The sequence below is a fragment of the Eumetopias jubatus genome, unplaced genomic scaffold (genome assembly GCF_037043125.1).
Source record: "Eumetopias jubatus isolate StellerSeaLion01/CBP00866 unplaced genomic scaffold, mEumJub1_p1.0 scaffold_10, whole genome shotgun sequence".
Lineage (NCBI taxonomy): Eukaryota > Metazoa > Chordata > Mammalia > Carnivora > Otariidae > Eumetopias > Eumetopias jubatus.
This window is the reverse complement of record NW_028274816.1, coordinates 86,560,435-86,581,994: the sequence shown is the minus strand read 5'-3', so window position 1 is coordinate 86,581,994 and position 21,560 is coordinate 86,560,435. Positions and strand designations below refer to the sequence as shown.

Below are 21,560 nucleotides of genomic sequence, written 5' to 3'. Positions count from 1 at the left end.
CCTTCTCCTGTCTGTTGAGGAGAATTCTATCTTTACCTGTCAGGTTCCCTGATCACTGATCATCGTATGGTAGCAGAATAATATTCACCGAAGGTATTTCTCACTCTGCCCTAAAGCTTCTCTCTCCTGTCATTCCAAACTTCTTCCACCTCTTCTCCAACCCATACCATCCTGGCTCTTCTCTCTTCAGTTGCTCCTCTGCTCATCTATTTATTTATTTGATAGTGAGCGAGCGAGAATGAGTGGGGAGAAGGGCAGAGGGAGAGGGAGAAGCAGACTCCCAGCTGAGCAGGGAGCCCGAGGCAGGGATGCTGGGCTCGATCCCAGGACCCTGAGATCATGACCTGAGCCGAAGGCAGACACTTAACCAACTGAGCCACCCAGGTGCCCCGTTCCTGTGCTCTTTTAAAACTCATCTGCTAGAGGAGGGGAGGGGGGTGGTGGTGGTAAAAAACAAACAAACAAACAAAAAACAAAAAAACAACTCTTCTGCTCTCATCAGCTGGTAATTCCTCATCCTACCAAAAGTAAACCAAATCACTCAAGACTTGGCCCTTCAATCCTACCTTTTGCCTATTATTCTGATGATCTGGGAACCCAATAGGCACAGACAGAATCTTCCTTAGCAGGTGAGAGGAAAAGAAGAGATTGTGGATACTCACATGTGATTATTATTGCTATTACTATTATTATTTATGGCATTATAGGTCTTCTTTATTTTATTGCAATTTTTAAAAAGATTTTTATTTATTTAAGTAATCTGTACACCCAGTGTGGGGCTCAAACTCATAGCCCTGAGATCAAGAGTCTTGTTCTTCCAACTGAGCCAGCCAGGTGTTCCAATTTTATGGTAATTTTAATTTTGTAAATATTTATTATTTTTTAAAAGATTTTATTTATTTGAGAGAGAGAGAGAGAGCACAAGCAGAGGGGAGGGGTAGAGGGAGACAAGGAGACTCCCCGTTGAGCGGGGAGCCCGATACAAGGCTCGATCCCAGGACCCTGAGATCATGACCTAAGCCAAAGGCAGACGCTCAACTGACTGAGCCACCCAGGCATCCCTATTTTTATTTTTTAACAATATTTTATTTAGGGGCACCTGGGTGGCTCAGATGGTTAAGCGTCTGCCTCCGGCTCAGGTCATGATCCCAGGGTCCTGGGATCGAGTCCCGCATTGGGCTCCCTGTTCCTTGGGAGCCTGCTTCTCCCTCTGCTTCTCTCTCTCTCTCTCTCTCTCTCTCATGAATAAATAAATAAAATCTTTAAAAAAGATTTTATTTATTTGGTGGGGGGCAGAGGGAGAGGGAGAATCTCAAGCAGACTCCACGCTGAGCACGGAGCCCATCACAGGGCTCAATCCCATGACCCTGAGATCATGACCTGAGCCAAAATCAAGAGTCGGATGCTTAACTGACTGCACCAACCAGGGGCCCCTTAAATTGAAGTGTATATAGTTGACACTAATGCCTTATTATCTTCCTGTCAAAGACAGAAAACAATGTGGTAAGTGAAGTGATACTGTTGTCTGAGGGAATGAGGAGCAAACAGAGAGGACCATCATCATCAAGGATGATAGGGAGTTAGCCAGGAAGAAAGGACGTGAGAGGCATTTCAGGCCCAGTGAACAGGATAAACTGAGGCCTGGGGATGGGAGATAGCATGTGAGGCTGGGGTAGGGGAAGGGACGGAGGATACAGATGGGGAAAGGAAGAGGGGTCTGTCTTTTTTGGAGGAATGTTGAGGAAGAAATAGAAGTAGATGAGAAATCTCCACTGGAAGGCCTTGGTTTCTGCATCGTTTATTACTATTTTTTAAGATTTATTTATTGGAGAGAGAGAGAGAGAGCAGAGGGAGGGGCAGTCGGAGATGGAGAGAGAGAATCTCAAGCAGACTCCACACTGAGCACAGAGCCCAAAGTGAGGATTGATCCCACGACCCTGAGATCATGATCTGAGCCGAAATCAAGAGTTGGCTGTTTACCTGACTGAGCCATCCAGGCGCCCCTCGCCTTGAGGTTATTTTGGTACAGAGACAGAGGAGGCTCCAGAAAAATGAAGGTCTGGTACAGTTGCCTGGTATCACTAGACAGCCATCAAGACATGGTCACAGGGACCTCAAAGCTGCAAAAAGTCTTGCCAGGGTGAACTGAGACGGGGTGCACTGGCATGTTTTGGCTTGATTTGATTTACTTCTTTGGCAAAGTTTTATGCCTGGGGGTACTGACAGAGGGGATGGTCAGAGGGTGAAGGACTGTGAAACTGGTAGGCACACAGTTTAAGTTTGTTGAGTGATATTCATAAAATACAGTGGAGCGGAGAACCAAGTGTGGCCAGAGATGACTGGGGTACAGGGTGGAGCAGGGCAGGATGACTATGTTACATTTGTTCACCTTCCAAATGTAGCCATGTAAACCTTCTGGGATGAAGTGGAAAGACATAAGGCACAGGCAATTGGCTAATTCAATTCAGCAAACATTTACCGGGTACAGGCTCTGAGTAAGGTGCTGTGAGGACTGCCAGGATAAGCCAGCTGCCTTTAGGGTGCTTCAGGTCTTACAAAAATAATACCGTACAAAGCATTACTTTTGTATGGGTAGCAATGGAGACACAAAGAGGCACAGCATGGGAGAGAGAGAGAATTTCGATGACTAAAAGTCAGGGAAGTCTTTGAGGCAGGGAGCGCTGGAGGTGAATTTACAGGATGGGCGTGTATTTGAAGGTTGGCTTTATTGGTAGGAAGGAATCTTCAAAGGGTAGGAACCTCTTGGGCAAAAGAGCAGAGGTGGGAGGGTTCCAGATGCATTTAGGAGATGGTCAATCTATGTGGCCGCAGGAAGAGTTTGGCCTGTGGGGAATTAGCCTGGAAACATATATTTGAGTTGATTTATGAGGGACTTTGAATGTCAGGCAGAAGGATACAGAGATCTCTTTGTATAGATAGACATCTATTTGCAAAGATAAACTGCAGATTTTTGTGTGCAGAAGGGTAACATGATTCTATCACTGTTTTAAGCAACTGCTAAAACAGTTGAAACACACAAGATTAGGTACCAAAATGTCTTCCTGTTCAGCTGAGAAGAGAGATTTTAATTACATAATTAAATTCATTAATAGGGGAAAGGGGCTCTTACTTCCCAGGGCCAGCCATGACCCTCTTCCGATTTTATAAACAGATTGAAATACAAGACACAAAAAACCAAGTCTCCAGATTTCCATCTCTGGGAAAACTGAAGTAAATACTGACACAGGCTCGCATTGTTTTCCCAAGAGAGCTCTCCCAAGCGATTTCTTTAATTATCTAGGGGGAAAAAAAATTTTTTTTTAACTTGTTTTTCCCTTCAGAATACAGCTGAGCTGAAGGGAAAACTGAAGTATTGCCTTAGGTTCTCCAGTTTTGGGTTGGTTGCAGTATTAGTCTCTGAGGGACTCTCTCCGAGGTCTCTGAGCTAGGTGTCTCTAGACATTTGTTCACAGCAACAAGGGGGGAGCTTAGAAGAAGTAGGAGATAGTGGCGTTCTACAAAAGGGCTGATTTTAAAAAGAAAAATCACTTGGGCGGGGCTCTATCTTTTTAGGATATACGTAGGAAAAGTAATTGAGGTGGAAGCCGTTGCCCTCGCCTCTAGTCAGGACCTCTGCACCTGAAACAGCCAGAGCAACACACCCATGGATGGACAGCGGGTCCCTACTCTCCCGCCGGTATCACTCGGCCCTTAATTCCGCCAGGCTCCCAGAGGGACTGTTTCAGCTACAGTCTAGCGCTCCCCAGAGCCAATAAGAAGCCAGGAATCCCCACCGTCTCGGATTTCCACCAATCGGCGTCCAGAACTTTAGCCTGCTAGCGGCGTCCGGGTTGTCCGAGAAGGGCGGCAAGCCCCTTTAGCGTTGCCAGCAACGGACATGGCCGCGGCCCCTGGAGGAGGGGACGTGAAGTGAGGAGGGGGCAGGGAGGGAAGAGGACGCGGGCGAGGAAGACAGACCCCCGGGCCCCGGTAAGTACGAGACGGCCCGTGGCCCGAAGCAAGGGGAGCAGGGAAGCAAGGGGGCGTGGGGCTCGGCCTTCACGCCCTCTGGATTCTTGGCCAAAGAGAGGAGTCTGGGGTCTGCACCCAAGAATTGGCCTCGGGGGATCTCTTCGAAGGGGGAGTCAAGGGACGGGCTCTTGCCTCCAGCTCCTGGCCGTTTCCTTTCCCCAGGTGCTCACACTTGTCCTCGGTCCTCCCTTGGCCCTTTGGGGGTCCCGCGTCAGATCGAAGCCTCCTGCCAACAATGAATCCCTGTCCCTGTCTCGTGCGTGGTGTCTGGGCCCTGGCTCAGGGGGCTTCCAACGCCGACGCCCAGCGTATTTAGGGGCCTCGGGGACCCGCACCCCCGGCCCCAGTTCAGACCGTTGTGCCCCTTGAGCGCGCTCTCAGCTGCTGCCCGGGCCCTCGTGCTGACCGCGTCCGGTGTCCGGGCGGAGGGAGCCGAAGGGCCTTAACCCAGAGGGGCGACCGTGCCCTGCCCTTTTTTTTTTTTTCTTCTTTCCGTCTTTCCAGAAACGTTTAAAGACTCCTTAGAAGCAACTATAGGAACATACTTGCCATCTTGCAAACCGACTGCCGTGCTGTGCGCTGTGCCCTCCTTCCCCTGCCGCACACCCCTGAAGTCCAGTCTCGCAGTCCCTCGCGTGCCACGATGTGAGCCCCTGCCGGGTGCCAGATGCCAGGGAAACCCTGCCCTTCTTTCATTGGTGTGGAACCACAGGCTGCACTTTGGCGTGTTCGTTGATTTGGTCACGTGCTGCTGCATCCCACCCTCTCTTCCGAGTTTTTGTGTGGCTCTAGGGGAAAAAAGGAGGGAGCTTTGTACTGAATCTAGTTTTCCTTTCAAGCCTGTGATTTTTGCATCGGAGGAGATGAGAGTTTTCTCATGCTTTGTCCAACACACTCAGCTTCAGCGACATACTTCAGTCATTCCCCCGGTACTCTTAGACGGTGGAAGTGGGGAGGGAGGAGTTTTCACGTTTTTATTTTATAAAGGTGGAGAGTAACTTTTGGGAGAGGCAAAGGGGCAAGGCCAGGGTCACCTGGAGTCAGGATTGGAACTTTGAAGTCTAGATTCTTAAGTTCTTTGTTCACCAGATCAGTTGTTTTCTAGGTGTGATTGAGAAATCAAGTTCCTTAACTTCTCTGAGCTTCTTGCAGAGTGATGGCTTCATTAGAGATAGTATGTGGAGGATCTCTATCTCTAGGTAGATAGAGAACGGGGGATAGCACTTACTAGGTTCTTAATACATTTTTGCATTCATTATTTGTAAGTAACGAGCAGGTATTCCCTGACTGATTTCTTGTATTAATATTTATTGTGGTCTTTCTATATATTTTGGGGTGAAATGATTTCAATGATTATCACTTGAGAGGGCAGGAAGGCAAGGAGTCTAAGCAAGGTAGCCTCTTCCTCCGTTTTTTGGGGGGAACAATTATAATGTTGTAGTGTTATTAATGGGGATGGGTTTTGTAGAAGAACAGTGTGGAGGCAGAAAAAGCTTGAGAACCGCGGAAGGAAGAAGTGCCACTCTGGTATGTCTTTATGATAATCTTGGCAAAAGAAGGGCTGATCTTAGTATTCTAACAGGTAGTTTTAATTTTTTTTATTATACAATGACACAGGTAAGGTTCTCATCTAGAATCAAATAAAAATGGCCCATGGAATAAAAAAGTGTGCAAATCACTCTACAGATCAGAACACATCAGAATGTAGCCTATTATTAACCCTGGAACAGGGGCAGCACGTTCAAATAAAATCCACAAATTCTCTGTAGTCTTATTTTAGCTGCTGTGTTAGCTTTAACTTCCTTGTTCACTGGTTCTTTTTGTTAGAACTTCAAATAGAGAAACTGGTGGACACCACAGAACAGTTCCTTCACTAGGGAGGTGAAGTACAAACCATCCGCTTGATAATCAGTTGCCAAATAATTGAGAGTTAACTGCCCTTGAACTTCCCCCCACCCCTACCCTGCCTCTTGTTTTTGTGGTGACACGACATCAGAAGATTAGACAGGGAGAGCCAGGGCTGGGCAGTGAGATGGAAGAAAACAGAAAGCCCTTCACATTTCTATTTTGAGGAGTTGCTAGGGAGTGCCAGGTCCAAGTGTTGAGAATCAGCCTTTTGGAAAGCTTAACTCCTGCCGGACTAATGAGAAGTGAAGGTCACGATCCTTTGGTTCTTCCCCACTGCTCTTTCCCTAACATTGGCTTCGGGAAGCAATTTCTAGGGAGGGGGAGGAGCACTAGTGTAAATAATACCTATACCGGAGGCTTTCTTGAACCTTAACTGGTGAGTGGAGGGTGAGCTCTTACAAACAGTCTGAGTTGGAAAGACCCAAAGCCTCTAAATCCATTCCTGGTGTTCAAGTGAGAAGGTTCTAGGTCATGGTTGGCACTTCTCCACTGGTAAATGTGTGTCAATATTTTTTATCTTGTTATTGTGTCACTGTTGTTTCCTTGAGAGTGTCTTTCTTTACCTAAAAGCTAGGCTCTTTTAAAAACATTGTTTGAACCCTCGTTTCCACGCCTGGATTTGTTTCTAGTAGCACAGGTGAACTAAAGGGTAGGCCAGAGCTATAGCAGGAATGTTTTTTTCTTCTGGAACTGACCCGCCAGCCAGAATGTGTGGTTTGATGATCAGGGGTTTGTGTAATAATAAGCTTTGCCTGTGGCTGCTGAGACAGGAGTAAACAGTATTGGTCACATGGCACGGCAAGTAGGGTAAGGGCCAGATTTCAACCCGCCAGGATGCCTGTCTCAAGCTGGGCCCATCTCACACTGATTGCTTTGGGTTTCCCTAGCCCTGGAGACCCAAGTGGTGGGGGAGTCGGGGGTGCCAAAGGAAGGAGACCCTTTCAGGGCTTACAGCGGCCTTTGGGAAACCAGAAATCTTAGTGTAATTATATGATCCCAGTCTTCTTAATTTCAGGATCCTTTTGAGAAAGAGATGCGTGATAGCAATATCCATTAGTAGGGAGGTGAACAGAAAAATATTGGGAGATACTTGGAAAAGATACACACTGGAGAGAAAATCAAAGGTGTGTTTAAAAGAGCATCTATATCCTTAAAGGGGAGAATATTGCTTAGTGACATAAACCACAGCGAATTGCAAAATCAGAAGTTAGTGATTTTTTTGTTATTGTAGAAAAATATACATAACATAAAATCGACTGTTTTAACCGATTCAGTGGCATGAAGTATATTGACACTGTTGTTTAACCATCCGCGCCATCCATCTCCAGAACTTTCTCATCTGCCCACACTGAAACTCTGTCCCCATTAACACTACATCCTCGTCTCCCCTCCTGCCCCCAGTCCCTGGAAACCACCATTCTACTTGCTGTCTGTCTAAGTTTGCTTACTCCAGGCACCTCAAATAACAGGAATCCCACAACATTTGTCCTTGTGTAAGGTCATTAAGGTTTATCCGTGTCGTAGCATATAGCAGAATATTCTTCCTTTTTAAGGTGGAGTAATATTCCATTGTACGTGTGGACCACATTTTATTTATCCATTCATCTATTGATGGACGCTTGGGTTGCTCCCACCTTTTGGCTGTTGTGAATAATGCTGCTGTGCACATGGGGGTACAAATAGTTGTTGGAGTCCCTGTTTTCACTTCATCTGGGCATATATCCAGAAGTGAGAGGTTGCTAACTTTCTAAAGATACATTTGATACATTCACATGGTTTGAAAATCAAAAGGTACAAAAATATATACAGTCAAATTTCTCCCCTCCCACTCTTGTCTCCAGCCACTCAGTTCCAACTTAATAGTTTTTTTTGTGGGTTGTGCTTTGGATATTTAAGAAATCTAAACCAAAGTCACCAAGATTTTCTCCTATCTTATAGTTTTACATTTAGGTGTAGGATCCATTGTTAGTTAATTTTTGTATATAGTGCAAAGCTGTATTTCCAAGTTTTTTTTAAATCTGAATGTTCAATTTTTCCAGTGCAGTCTGTTGAAAAAACTACCTTTTCTCCATCGAACTGCCTTTGCAGCCTTCTCAAAAATCGATTGACCATATATATCTGATCTATTTTTGGATTTTCTATTACCAAGTCAATACCACATTGCCTTAATTACTGTGGCTTTATAAGCCTTGAAGTCGGTGCTGAAGGCCTTCCAAACTGTTCTCTCGGGGTAGTCTAATGTGGATGTCTCTTATTATAAGTGGAACTGAGCATCTTTTCATGTGTAGAAGTTGCTGGATTTCTTGATCTCCTTGTCTCTCAGGGTTAGAGGACGTCATAAAAGGTTATCTCTTATTTGCTACCTGATGTATTTATTATCTCCATAATTTCCCAGCCTCTGCTTGGATCCCTCTAGTGCTGGGGAGCTCATTGCCACTCAGGGCAGCCTGTTTCATTTTTCTATACAGCTCCAATTATGTAAAAGATATCGCTTGGGGCGCCTGGGTGGCTCAGTCATTAAGCGTCTGCCTTTGGCTCAAGGTCATGATCCCAGGGTCCTGGGATTGAGCCCTGCATCGGGCTCCCTGCTCTGCAGGAAGCCTGCTTTTCTCTTTCCCACTCCTCCTGCTGTGTTCCCTCTCTGGCTGTGTCTCTCTCTCTGTCAAATAAATAAAAAATAAAATCTTAAAAAAAATATTGATTAGGATGCCACCAAGGATAGAACCCTGAGGCTTGTTATTAAAAACCTCCCTCCAGCTGAAATCAGTCCATCAGTCAGTAGCCTTTGGGCACAGCGACTCAGCTGAATGCGGTCCACCCCATTATGTTTTCGGTGGAAAGCACAGCTAATGAAGGTTGTGTTGGAAGGAATTAGCAGGACAGCCAACTCCTCAGCTCACCCTCAACCTGAACCTTGGGCACCCCCTTAGCTCTTTTTTTATTTTTAATTTTTTTAAAAGATTTTATTTATTTATTTGACAGAGAGATAGCGATCCATTCTCTACCCTCTTAAAATACTGGGACCATCTCAGAAACCTTTGGTGACTCCCCACGGTCACTTTGTGGTTTTTGTTTTTGTTTTTTTAAGATTTTATTTATTTATTTGACAGAGAGAGACACAGCGAGAGAGGGAACACAAGCAGGGGGACTGGGAAAGGGAGAAGCAGGCTTCCCGCGGACAGGAAGCCTGATGCGGGGCTCAATCCCAGGACCCTGGGATCATGACCTGAGCCGAAGGCAGACGCTTAACGGCTGAGCCACCCAGGCGCCCCTCCCCACGGTCACTTTGTTTTGGCCTTCGTACGCCTGGGCATTTTGGCTCCTGATTCCCCGCTTGATGTCGTCCTTCATTTCTTCTCTCTTACTTAGGTCTTCTGTTCTAATTGAACAGATCAGATCACCATCTTTCTTTTTTTTTAGCAGGTTCCACGCCCTGAGATCAAGATCTGAGCTGAGATCAAGAGTCGGACTCTTAACCGACTGAGCCTCCCGGGCGCCCCAGATCACCATCTTTGAAAAAGGCTCCATGCTTTTCTTCCTCGGTGCCTTGGTTGAGACTTCTAGTTCTTGCTGGGGTTGTTCTCCCTCTTCTCGCTCTGAAGCTTTCCTAAGTGCACTGCTTGGGCCTTGGTGGCTGCTGCTGCTGCTGCTTTTTAAGATTTTATTTATTTAGGGGCGCCTGGCTGGCTCAGTGGTTAAGCGTCTGCCTTCGGCTCAGGTCCTGATCTCCGGTCCTGGGATCAAGGCCTGATCCAGCTCCCAGCTCAGCGGGGAGCCTGCTTCTCCCTCTACCTCTCTCTCCTACTCACATACTCTCTCTCAAATGAATTAATAAAGTTGTTTTTGAAAAATTATTTATTTATTTATTTAACGTGAGCTGGGGGAGGGGCAGAAGGGAGAGGGAGAAAGAATCTCAAGCAGACTCCAAGCTAAGCATGGAGCCTGAAGCACAGCTCGATCTCACAACCCTGAGATCATGACCTGAGCCAAAATCAAGAGTCAGCTGCTCAACCAACTGTACCACCCGGGTGTCCTGGGCCTTGGCCTCTTCTAGGAAGGGATTCCTGGCCTCCCCCACCCCCGTTTGCAATTCTCATTTAGTATTTCAATGCCAACTTGAATATTAGTTATATTTTCTCAGAATCTTCAAAACCCTGCTGTGTTATAAATCCCTGTTGTGAAGGGACCATATTTTATACTTTTGTGAAAACAGGACCATTCCTTACCCTTAGTGAATGCATACAGTTATTACACACAGTAGGCACTGGATAAATGTCTGTTTCCTTCATCAACCCTTCTCTTTTCTATCCACCAAGACTTGCATGTGCTAGGCATTTCAGAGGTTGGTAGAACTGATTTAGTTGGATCTTAGATCCCACCTTACTTTTTAGAAATCAACTCTACCTACTGAGGCATTATTTCCACATGATAAAATGCACCTACTTGACTATATAGTTCAAAGAATTTTGGCAAATGTATACACCCTTGTAACCACTACCCACAATCAAGATATTGAACAAAAGACCCCTGTGCCCTTTGCAGTCTTTCCCTCCCCAGGACCCCTAGGTAACCCCTCATCTGCTTATTGTCACTATAGATTAGTTTTGCCTGTTCTAAGTTTTATGGAAATGGGATCATATGCTATGTGCTCTTTTGTGCTCCTTTCACTCAGCAAATGTTTTTAAGATTCAGCCACATTGTTGTGTGTATCAGTACCTCATTCTGTTTGGTTCCTGGGCAGAATTCCATTGTATGGATATACCACAGTTCATTCACGTGTGAGTAGACATTTGGATTGTTTCCAGCTTTTGGCTATTTTGAATAAAGATGCCATGAACATTTGTATACAGTTCTTTTTGAGGAAGTATGTTTTCATTACTGGGACATCTAGTGAGTGGATACTCAACTTTATCAGAAACTGCCAAAATGTCTTCCAGAGTGGGTGTACCACGTGACATTCCCACCAACAATTAATGAGCTCATATCCTCAGCAACACTAAATATTGTCAGTCTTTTTCATTGTAATCATTCTAATGGGTGTGTATTGATATTGGGGGCACCTGCGTGGCTCAGTGAGTTAAGCATCTGACTTGGTTTTGGCTCAGGTCGTGATCTCAGGGTTATGGGATGAATATATTAATATAAATGTTAGCATTCAATTTGATTAATATTTATTTAATATTAATATTGAGTCTTCCAACCCATGAACATGGCATATCTATTTATTTAGGTCTTGAATTTCAACAGTGTACAGGCCTTACATATATGTTTTTAAAAGTCATTCCTGGGCACCTGGGTGGCTCAGTTGGTTGAGTGACTGTCTTCGGCTCAGGTCATGATCCTGGAGTCCCTGGATCGAGTCCCACATCGGGCTCCCTGCTCAGCGGGGAGTCTGCTTCTCCCTCTGACCCTCCCCCCTCTCATGTGCTTTCTCTCTCTCATTCTCTCTCTCTCAAATAAATAAATAAAATTTAAAAAAAAAGTCATTCCTAAGTATTTGCTATATTTCATTAGGTTTGCTATATTTCATTTGCTATATTTCATTCCTATATTAGCATATAGGAATTTAATCTATATTTGTATTTTGTATTTTGACCTTGTATCTTGTAACCTTGCATACCTATTTGTTTTGTCCCTTAGAATTTTTCCTATATGATCTAGTCTTCTGCAAATAAAGACAGTTTTACATGTTTCTTTGCAATCTTTATGCCTTTCATTTATTTTTTCTTCTTCTTCTTCTTATTTTTTTAAGTAAGCTCTAGGCCCAGCCTGGGGCTTGAACTCATCACCCCAAGATCAAGAGTCCCATACTCTACCTACTGAGCCAGCCAGGCACCCCTCTTCTCCTTCCTTTTGAGTCTTTACTCTTCACCTACGTGGCACTTTGTTCATATTTCTCATTTCCTGGTGATAGTAATGGCAAGTACTTATTAAGACTTAGTATTTGCTAACTACTGCACTGGACCCTCTGCATATAATATTTCATGTCATTCTTGTTGCTTCTTTGTGAGATAGGCATCATTCTATGAACCAAGACACTGAGGCTCAGGGAGACAAGTAATATGTGAAGGTCACTTGGCGTTTGATACATGTTGGAGCCAGGATACACCCTGGAACCAGGGGTATCTTGCTCTGAAACCTGTGCTTTCTCTCACAATGGACCAGGGGTAGAACTGGCCTTTTAAGGATCTAGCTGCTGGTTTCAGATCAGACAGTTGAGGACAGCTCTTTCCCAGAATCCCATGTATGGAGTGATGGGAAAACAGAGACTCTTAGAAAAATGTCCTGCTTCTGGCTGCCCTCTGCATGCTGCGGTTCCAACTCCAGCAGAGTTACTTCACTCCTGTTGTGTTGGCAGAAGGAGCCAAACACAGTCCCCATCTGGCTTCTGGTGCCTTGCCCTGTGTGGCGACTGCCTCATCCAGCCCCTGCTGGGACGGGGTGCACGGGGACCTTGAGCTGTACTCGTAAACAAGGCCTGGGCTGGGTGAGTCAGAGCGGCCTTGGGGAGATGTGCATTTGTCCTCTCAGGATCCCATTTCCGTTGGCTGCGAAAGACCAAATGTCAGTGCGTTGCACGGCTGCTTCCAGCGTCCCTGCCTGTGGCTGACCCTCCAGGGCTAGCTCACTCAGCTCCGAAAGCCTCGGCTGCAGAGGGCCTGCAGGGGTCGGGAGAGATGGGGAAGCGCAGGCCCATGCGGGCAGTACTAGTGCTGCCTTGTGAGGGGTCACATGGGGTTTTGGCGTGGGGTTGGTGGCTGCAGAGCCTCAGCCTCCTGGCTGGGGTCTCTGGACACAGCTTTTTTCTTGTTTCTAGACAGCTCTTTTATGGATCAGTTCTCCTGGGCTTCTGACCAGCTCCACTTACTGAGGCTTTGCTACAGGCCCCAGAAAGAACTGCCCCTGTCAGCAGGTTAGTGCCTTCTCCACAAGTCGTCACTGGGCACTAAACCAGATTACTCAGGGACACTCTACCCAAACACTCCCTGGCCTGAAATTATTAAAGTGTGTTGGCTGCCAGGATGGGTGGGTGAGGGTCCCGGGGTTGTGTGGGGAGGTAGGGCTAGTCTTCATTTTCCAGATTGTTGTCAGATTGGATCACGCATCCTGGCAGGTATCTGCCCAGGTGCCCGGTGAGCACTGCCCTGTCAGCAAAGCACACGAGAGGCTCAGCTCTATGGCACGTGGGCACGCGTGCGTGTGGCCTGTGTGTATAGGTGTGCGTGTGTGCGGGCACGTGTGCGTGGGGTCCAGTTTACCTTAACGCTAACCTTTATTTTTAAAATTAATTAATTGTTTTCCTAATCTTTACCTTTTTTTTCAAGTGTTTATTTATTTAAGTAATCTCTACACCCAGCTTAGGCTCAAACTTACAACTGAGCCAGCTGGGTTCCCCTAGTCTTTATTTTATTTATTTTAATTTAATTTTTTTTTTTTTTTAAGCTCAGGTGGGAACTTGGAAGGCTGGGGTTCTATTTATTTATTTATTTATTATTTATTTATTTATTTATTTATTATTTATTTGCAAGAGAGAGCACAGGCAGGGGAGAGGGGCAGAGGGAGAGGGAGAAGCAGGCTCCTCGCTGAGCAGGGAGCCTGACATGGGACTCGATCCCAGGACCCCGAGATCATGACTGAGCTGAAGGCAGATGCTTAACCAACTGAGCCACTCAGGTGCCCCGTAATCTTTATTTTTTTAAAAGGTGGGAAGCCAAGGGTTTTCCTGCTTGCTGCAAGTCAGCGAGTAAGGGCACATGCAGAGCAAAACATAGTGTGTCTCTGAAGATGAGGGTTCGAAGGAGGGAAGCTTCAGCCCTCCAGCGCGCCCCGGGCAGCCCTCTCCCTCCCAGCCTCAGAGTGGAATCCACCCGAAGCTAAGCGCCTAGGGAAGCTGTGTTGCCAGGACAGGGCCGGCCGAGCTCTGGCGTCCCAGGCTCCAGTCTTTTCCATGTGCCACTCTACTGTGTAGACAACACCGTCGTGTTTCTCAGCAACCTGGACTTACGGGGTCTCTCCCTTCTTTCTCTCCAGATGCTGCGACTGTGACAGTCACTGGGCCTTGTCCATGCTGGGGAGGAGCCTTCCTTTTGGGGGTGACCGCATTCATCTGGGCATGCCTGCAGTACTCTGGGCTCATGGATCTGAAGGACAAGCACACGGTAGGCCGTTTGGTGCCCTGCTGGGTATTGTCTGTGTGGCTGTGTTGGACTCTCTCTACTTGTGTTGGCCTGGGAGGTCCTCTTTTGGGGGGCTTTAAACCAAAAGTGAAAGAGGGGGTGTGGCTCTGAGGATGGGGGTATGGGATGGTGACCCACCCCCCCAGGAGGGTGCTATTGCTGGGCTGGGAAGCTCTCAGGGAGCTGGGAGCACAGGACAAAGGGTGGGGACCGGTGAGCACAGCGGCATGGGAGCAGGTTTCTGATTTGGGTTGGCTCCGAGCCAGTCTTCCACTTCTTGCCCAGGGGTGTGTAATTTTGTTTGTTTGCTCTTTGCTAGGGCTCTGCCCCAACCTGCTGAGCCATGTTGAGTATGGTCGGGCACCCTCTCTGTGGTTAGGGAAGAGCTCCCCAGTCAGACTCCAAACACAGCTGCATAACCAGCTGGAGGTGAGGAGCCAGGAGGCCCAGGCACCCGCAAGGTCGGCCCCCTCCTCCCAGCCTGAAACAGGTACGCCTCCCAGCCTCCAGGTACACTGCCCTCACCTGGCAGTCGATTTGGTGGCATCAGAGTATCCTTCCTGTGATGGAGACTGCCCCAGAGGGGGTCCTTCCATCTCTTGGCTGGACTTCTGCCACAGCTTCCTATGGGTCCCTCTGTCTCTGATCTCCTTTCTCCACTTGCTGTCAGAGAAAGGTATCCGGAATGCAGAGCTGACCTTTTGTCACCTCTGCTTAAAAGTCACCAGTGGCTCCGTTCCACCTGCTGAAAAGTTGAGTGTGGCAGGCGAAGCTCACCATCATCCCGCTGCTGCCTGTTGGCCCCACGTCCCTAGCCTCCCCCGCCTTGGCCTTTGGCACTAGTCATTCTGAATGCTTCAGAATTTGGGCACACACTGTCCACATTTAGGCTCCTACTTTTTTCCTGACAAACTCCTCCTGTTCTTTCTTCACGAGCCATCACCTTCTCCTGATAAGCCCTCTTCCCCCCTCCAGACGTCCCTCCTTCCAGCGTTCATAGTATCTCCGCCACTGTGCCTGCCACCCTGTATTGAACTAATCTATCTGTCCCACCTCCTTCCAGTGTCCCTGGCTCCTAGCATAGAGCCTGGCATGCAGCAAGGGCTCAGTAAGTGTCAATCTGAACTTATAGACAGCAACCTTCCTGCCAAAGAGATCTCGGAAGGTCTGGAGAGGGAGCTGTAGGTCCACACGCTGGGTCCCTGGGGGTGCGTGGCTGCCTACTGACTCATTCAGCTCCAGGCTTCCCGTGCCTCTGGGGGAAGCTGTGGAACAGGCTTGGAGGCCTGAACCCGAAGCAGGTGTGTGTGGCCTCCTGTTCACAGGTACTTCTGACCGTTCTGCAGGTGTCCATCCTAGGAGTGATTGGCACAGAGGGGACCAGCCATATTGACTTCTCCCCTAGCCTGGGTGCAAGGCTCTTGCGTCCAATTACAAGAGCTGTTCACTTCCGGGGGGCACCCTCTAGAAGCTTTGCTATTATGTGATGTGGTAGCCTACCTGGGTGAGGCTGAGTGTCTCAAAAACAGGACAGTATTGTCCCTGGTTCCAGCCTGTTGCCGAAACACCACTTCCTAGTGAGTTGGGAAAGTATAGTTCTGTGAGCCAGTGGGCTGGCTTCTCTCTCAAGCCTGAGGAGGAACGCTTGAGAGCCCAGGATGGATAGCTCTCAGGGGCCATTTTTCCTTATCCTCTTTGGATTTCTGGAGAGATGAGTCCTGAACTAGAAATATCATCAGCCGTATTCATGGAATACCTCCTTGGGGTTGGTGGAGCTCTGGGCCCTGGGGAGGTCGCCCCCGGCTTGGAGAGGCTTATAGTCCAGCTGAGGAACTAGCTGTACAAGCAACTAAGAAATAGAACCAGACAGGGTTTTTACTGGAAATGGCTTGTGAGCTTACGGGGTCTCTCCCTTCTTTCTTTACTGGAAACGGCTTCTTTTCACATGGGCTTCTAAAGATTACCCCGGTGGCCTCCAGCAGTCGGGGCTTCTTGGAGGCATGGGAAGGAAGAGAGCTGGATGGCGGAAGTTGATTGAAAGGGGCCTGTTGTCCCCTGGCTATAGCCCAGGATCAGCGTGGCTGTTGCTGGTTGCTTTTCTGCTCCCCACCCCCCCATCGTGACCTTCCAGTCCTCCATGTCCCTGTCGGAACCTCCTCTCCTCTGTCCCCGGTCCCCTGTGGTGGACGTGCTGTAGCAGTGAGGGTCTGGGCTTCTGTTTCTTGGGTGCAGTGCTCCCCTTTTTGCTTGCTGAGGTGGGCAGTGTAGGAAGGGGGCAGGATGGGAGTCTTGCAGAGCCCTTAGACCCTGCGAGCTATTCTTTTCAGGGCCTGTCATGCAGGAGGGAGAGTTTGCTTAGTTGTGGCGCCCAAAGAGCAGGGCCTTGGTAGAAAGCTAAGGGGAAGTGTGCCTGGGAGCAGGGGCAAGGGGGTTGCCAGTCTCTCCTTGGCAGTTTGCTAAGGCTGCAGCCCACTGCACAGCTGACCCCTCATCCCCCTGGCCTATACCTCAGGGAACCTCCTGCCCTTAACCTCTGGACTGCCTGGCCCCTCTTTTCCTGCTCCCATTCAGATCTAGATTTGGCAGAGGTGGGGCGGGGGGCCAGGAAGCTGTGCTAGAGAAGGGGGCGAGGAGAGACTGGCTCGAACTCAGCTGAGGCTTTCTCTTCGCCTCCCTGCAGCTGTTGATGGTGGAGATGGTGGAAATGGTGTTGTGGGCGTTGTCTGGGAAACAGGGCCCTGGAGAAAAGTGCTCAGGCTCCAGCCTGTGTTCTCTAGTTCTTGGACCTGTTGGGCTGCTTCCTCTCCCTTGGGGTTTTGCAGCCCCTTCCTAAGGGTGGCCTGGACACAGGCCGAGAAGTTTCCAGTCTACTCCCAGGGCCGCCTGTGTGTCAAATTCAGGGTCCCAGAGTGATGCGCAGTCTCTGCTTGCTGCTCCTGGAGCCACAGGTCACTGGGTGGGAATCGAGGCCTTGTGTCCGCAGGGCTCTCCTGTCCCAGAAGCTCTTTGGCAGGTGTGTCTAAATGTCTAAATGTGACTGTGCGTTTATCAGCTGCTGGCTGAGCTCTGCTGTTGGGGGTGCTCCCCCCCCCACCGGCAACCTGGTGGGAAGGTGTTAGGTCTTAGGTGTTGGAATCCTCAGAAGCCCTTCCTGTCTGTGGTCTCTTCCCCCTTCTGCTGGAGTCATCCACTGGATTTTTCCGCTGGCTTCTGGCCCCCTGCTCTGCCTCCTAGAAGTCACCGCTCCAGGCTTCTCAGTTGCCAGTCCTCCCCCCTTCCATGCTGGATGTGCTGCTATTAATAACGGGCAAGTCCCCCCTCCCCTCCGTCCTGCAGCCACAAGTGTGGGAAGAGCTGCTATTGGCGTGGCTCCATACTGGGAGTCTCTGAGGGATTTCGGGGAACTCTCACGGATGGCGGGCACCTACCTTGCCCGGTGACTTGGGCCCAAGGAGGGGTGGTCTGGGGAGAGAGCCCAGGTAGCCCTGGGTGCCATGGTTGCCCTCAGGCTCCCACAGCCATCTCCAGCACAGTCTCCTCGTCCCCATGCGCGCACACCCGGCTGGCTGCGGGCACGCATCCGCTCACCCCTCGGTGGCCTCTGATGAATGGGCCAAGCTCCTGGGCATCTGGCAGAGCATCTACAAACTTTCTCCTCCCTCCCTCTCGCCTGCCTCTCCCTCCCTCCCACAGCCCTGTTGCTGCACTGCCTCCTCCCTCCCTCCCTAAATCTGCAGCGTGACTGGAAATAGGCTGAATTAATCAGCAGACTGAAGCTCCACTCTGCACGGATCCTCTGCGGCACCGCTCCGGCTCCTTCCTCGCTCCCACGCTCCCTGGCCCACTCCCCTCTTTTTCTCTCCTCTCCCCCCCCCCCCCCCCGTTCCTGCTTCTTCTCCTCTCTCCTTGAGGGTGGTGTTGGAAGTTCTGTAGTTGACTCCTTGTGGCTCAGGCTCTACCCCATGCTCTTTAAGCAGACAGAGCTATGGATGTCCCATCAGGGCAAATGCACCAAAGTGAGTATGCTAACTTGGTTTTATATTTCTGTTGCAAACGCCTTGTTCTCTGCTCTGTGTGCAAGGCTTTGGCTTAGCAATTGCCACAAGTCTTGAAGATGGGTGCTGAACCGGAGGCAGCTCAGATTATGAGGTAGCTAGGACTGAAGAAGGAGGCTGAGAATGGGAACCATGATGCCTGTGTGTCTCGGGAGCTGCCAGCCAGGCTCCCAAGTCACCCAGAGCAGGACTGGAGCTGCGTGTCCCAGTGGGGCATCCTGTCGAGTTACGCTGGGACCTGGGTCTCCATGCACAGGTGATGGGAAGCCCCGGATCTGGATATCAGCCCTCCTCAGGGCCAGGCAGGGGGCTCTTTTTTGCTGGACCACATGGGTCATTGAGATAGGAGCAGCCAGGGCCCGGCTGATTTCTTCCTCAATCTGGGTAGCTGCAAGAGGAAGAAGATGGGTGGAAGTGCTAAGGTCAGCCTGAGCCTGGAAGACGAAGAAACTTGAGGCTTTGATTTGCCTGGCTGAAGACAAGATTTGTGTCTGGCCAAGCTCAGAAGAGATTTATCATGGCTACTACAAAAGACCCAGCTTCAGTGACTTAGGCATTATGTTGGAGTCCATCTTTGGGTCCCCTCCCCAACTGCACTGGCCCAGAAAGCTGTGATGGTGGGGACCTGGTTCAGGGGCCAGCCAGTTCTTTTTTTTTTTTTTAATATTTTATTTATTTGCTTGAGAGAGAGAGAGTGCGTGCATGAGAGCACACAGGCAGAGGGAGAAGCAGACTCACTGCTGAGCAGGGAGCCAGACGTGGGGCTCGATCGCAGGACCCCGGGATCATGACCTGAGCTGAAGGCAGACGCTTCACTGACAGGCACCCAGGCGCCCCAGGGCCAGCCAGTTCTAATTAGCTCTCTGCTGTTGTCAAGGCTGAGGGTCACGGTCTAAATTCGTAACCTATCTACCTGAGCCTATGGGACCTGCATTCTGCTCCCGAAATAGGTGAAGTGGGAAGGAAAACAGCGGCCGTGGGGACAGAGCCTGTGAGGAGTCCTGAAAGGACCAGGGCTGGGGGCTGGGGCTCTTGGCTCTGGGCCACCTGCGTAACCTGACCAAGGGGGTGCAAGAGAGTTCAGGGGTGTTGGCCCTGGGAGACTCATTAGACTGCCCCAGACGCTCAGCATCAGGCCCCATAGAACTGGTCCTGTTCAGTAGCGGAGTTTTTGCAGGTCTGATTGGACAGATAGAGTTCTTTCCCCACCCTTCTGCTCATCTAAATCCCCATGCCCTCTCAGTGTCCCCCTTTTTGAAAAAAAAAAAAAAAAAGAATTTATTTATTTGAGAGAGAGAGAGACAGAGAGAGACAGAGAAAGAGAGGAGAGGGCAGGGGGCCGGGGTGGTGAGAAGGAGAGGGAGAGGGACAAGCAGACTCCATGCTGAACGTGGAGCCCATCACAGGGCTCAGTCCCATGACCCTGAGATCATGACCTGAGCCGAAATCAAGATTGGATGCTTAACTGACTGAGCCACCCAGGTGCCCCCCAGCCCCCACCCCAGGGTCCCCCTTTGATGATGGAAAAGGGAGGAGAAGCCCAGCTCTTGATGGGCATTTGTGGCCAGCATCTCCTAAGCGTGGCCTTCCTAGAGCCTCGAGTTACTTTGTTGGGTCCAGTTGAGCCTGAGCGTTTAAAGCAGCGGGGATGGGGTTGCTTTCACCTGCAAAGCATTGGTGTAAGTGGAGAGGCAGCCTCCTGTCCCCCCTGTGGTGTAGAGTTCTCTTGTGGCCATCACTCCTCTCCCCAGGAATATCCTGGGAGGTGTCTGGCAGTGGGGCGGGGTGGGAGATTTTGAACATCTGGGAAACAGGAAGAATCTCTTACTCCCTCTGGGTACTTAAGGCTGGGACAGTTTTTCTCACCCTTCTTGGCCCCAGAGGCAAGAAGAGGACATCTTCAGATGGCGTGTGTATGAATTGGGTCCTTATTGCTCAAACCAACCATATGCATCCTTGCACTGTCTCCCCATGGGTGCCCAGCCTAACTTGTATTTTGAGAAAGGCTGGCAGAGCCTGCTCGCCCAGGGCCCTTTCTTAATTTCCTTTGAAAATGCTGAAGTTCCACCAAGTTCCTCAGCTTTGGCTCTTACCTTGCAGGGCGGGGAAACACAATGAGAGAAAACAGTGATTTTACCAGTAACTGAGACTCTCCTGCTGGAGACAGGGTGAGGTGTTGTTCTTCCGTGTCACTGAGGGGCTGAGGCAGTTGGAGAAGTGTGGTTGGGGCCTTGGAGAGTGGGCTGGCCCAGAAGGCTGTGTCCTTGCCCCAGGGCCTACCTGTCCGGGCAGGCACTTTCTCCAGGAGGCGTGTGATTACAGAGTGGCTATTTTCCCTCTGCTAGGCTGTCTTTAATCGCCAGTCTGGAGTTGGTGTTCCTGGCCAGACACAACATGCGTGGGCAGACGCACACAGTCAGCTCGGCAGGGCTCCTCTGGCCCTGCCCCAGGAGCATGTGCCCCCTCTGGCCCATACCTCCCACACCTGGAGAGCAGCAGTGTGCAGGTGCTAGGAACCTGGGTGCAGAGAGAGAGAGAGTGAATCCATTTCTGGGTTGTGGAAGGGGGGCACCTGGAATGAGGCGGCAGATGTCAGGGCGGCCACAGGAGAAGAGGAGGGGAGTTGCTGATGTCCAAAGTCCGAAGGCCTGGCTGGGGGCGTGGGGGGTCCCCTGGTTCCCTGGCTGCCCCCTGAGCCTTTGCCTGCCTTCTGAGAGCATGGTCCTCATCCCAGACCCAGTGGCTTCCCACGTGACCTGCAGCCCCTGGGATTTACCCTCCCTTTCTCCTGCCCAATCCCCATCTCTTGTCTCTTTGGCGGGCAGCCTTTCCATCCCTGCAGGCCAGCCTTTCCCTGCCTCCAGGACATTTTCACACTGCAGTGTTTCCGGAGGCCTGGCCCAGGCAAGTGCATCTTGGGAAGCTTCACCTCTTCCCCTGCGGAGAGAGAGCTCACAAAGTGGAGCCTGAGGGAGAAGGGGGCAGCGGGGAGGGGCAATATGGGAGGCCCCGTACGCAGTGGCCGTGCTTTCCAAATCCACTTCTTTCCTGGGTTGGGTGGAACAGGCGTCACCCCCTGGGCCAGCCCCTTAGACACGAGAAGGCCTCTGGTCCCCTTCTTTCTTCCTCCCGCCACGTAGGAGACTTTCTCCCCTTCCATGCCAGGAGTCAGGGAGGCAGACGTACAGACCTGAGCTTACCTGATACTCATCTGTCCTGGACCACAGCTCCTCAGGAAGGCCCCAGGATCTCTGCCAGAGGGACGTAGATGCTCTGGAGTAGAGTATTTACCCATATTGGGGTGTGGGCCCTCTGCCCAGAGGGCCATATCTTCCTGAGCTGAAATAACCAGTTATCCCCTCTGGGGAGAAGCAGCTCTTATCTTCAT

General features: G+C 49.8%; 1 protein-coding gene across 13 annotated transcripts in view; it reads left to right on the top strand.

The window, feature by feature from the left end:
* The first annotated feature begins 3,858 nt into the window (after positions 1 to 3,858).
* TMEM94 (transmembrane protein 94) overlaps positions 3,859 to 21,560 on the top strand; it is a 34,198-nt gene continuing 16,496 nt past the window's right edge. For 4 of the 13 annotated variants that reach the window (XM_028112532.2, XM_028112527.2, XM_028112526.2 and 1 more), the window contains exons 1-3: positions 3,860 to 3,990; positions 12,758 to 12,853; positions 13,972 to 14,099. In XM_028112532.2, coding sequence (XP_027968333.1) covers positions 12,769 to 12,853; positions 13,972 to 14,099 — 213 coding nt within the window. In that variant the 5' untranslated portion in view covers positions 3,860 to 3,990; positions 12,758 to 12,768. Of the gene's footprint in view, positions 3,991 to 9,360; positions 9,491 to 12,757; positions 12,854 to 13,971; positions 14,100 to 14,436; positions 14,608 to 21,560 lie in introns of all 13 variants that reach the window. The other 9 variants (XM_028112533.2, XM_028112531.2, XM_028112528.2 and 6 more) reach the window with 7 other exon arrangements.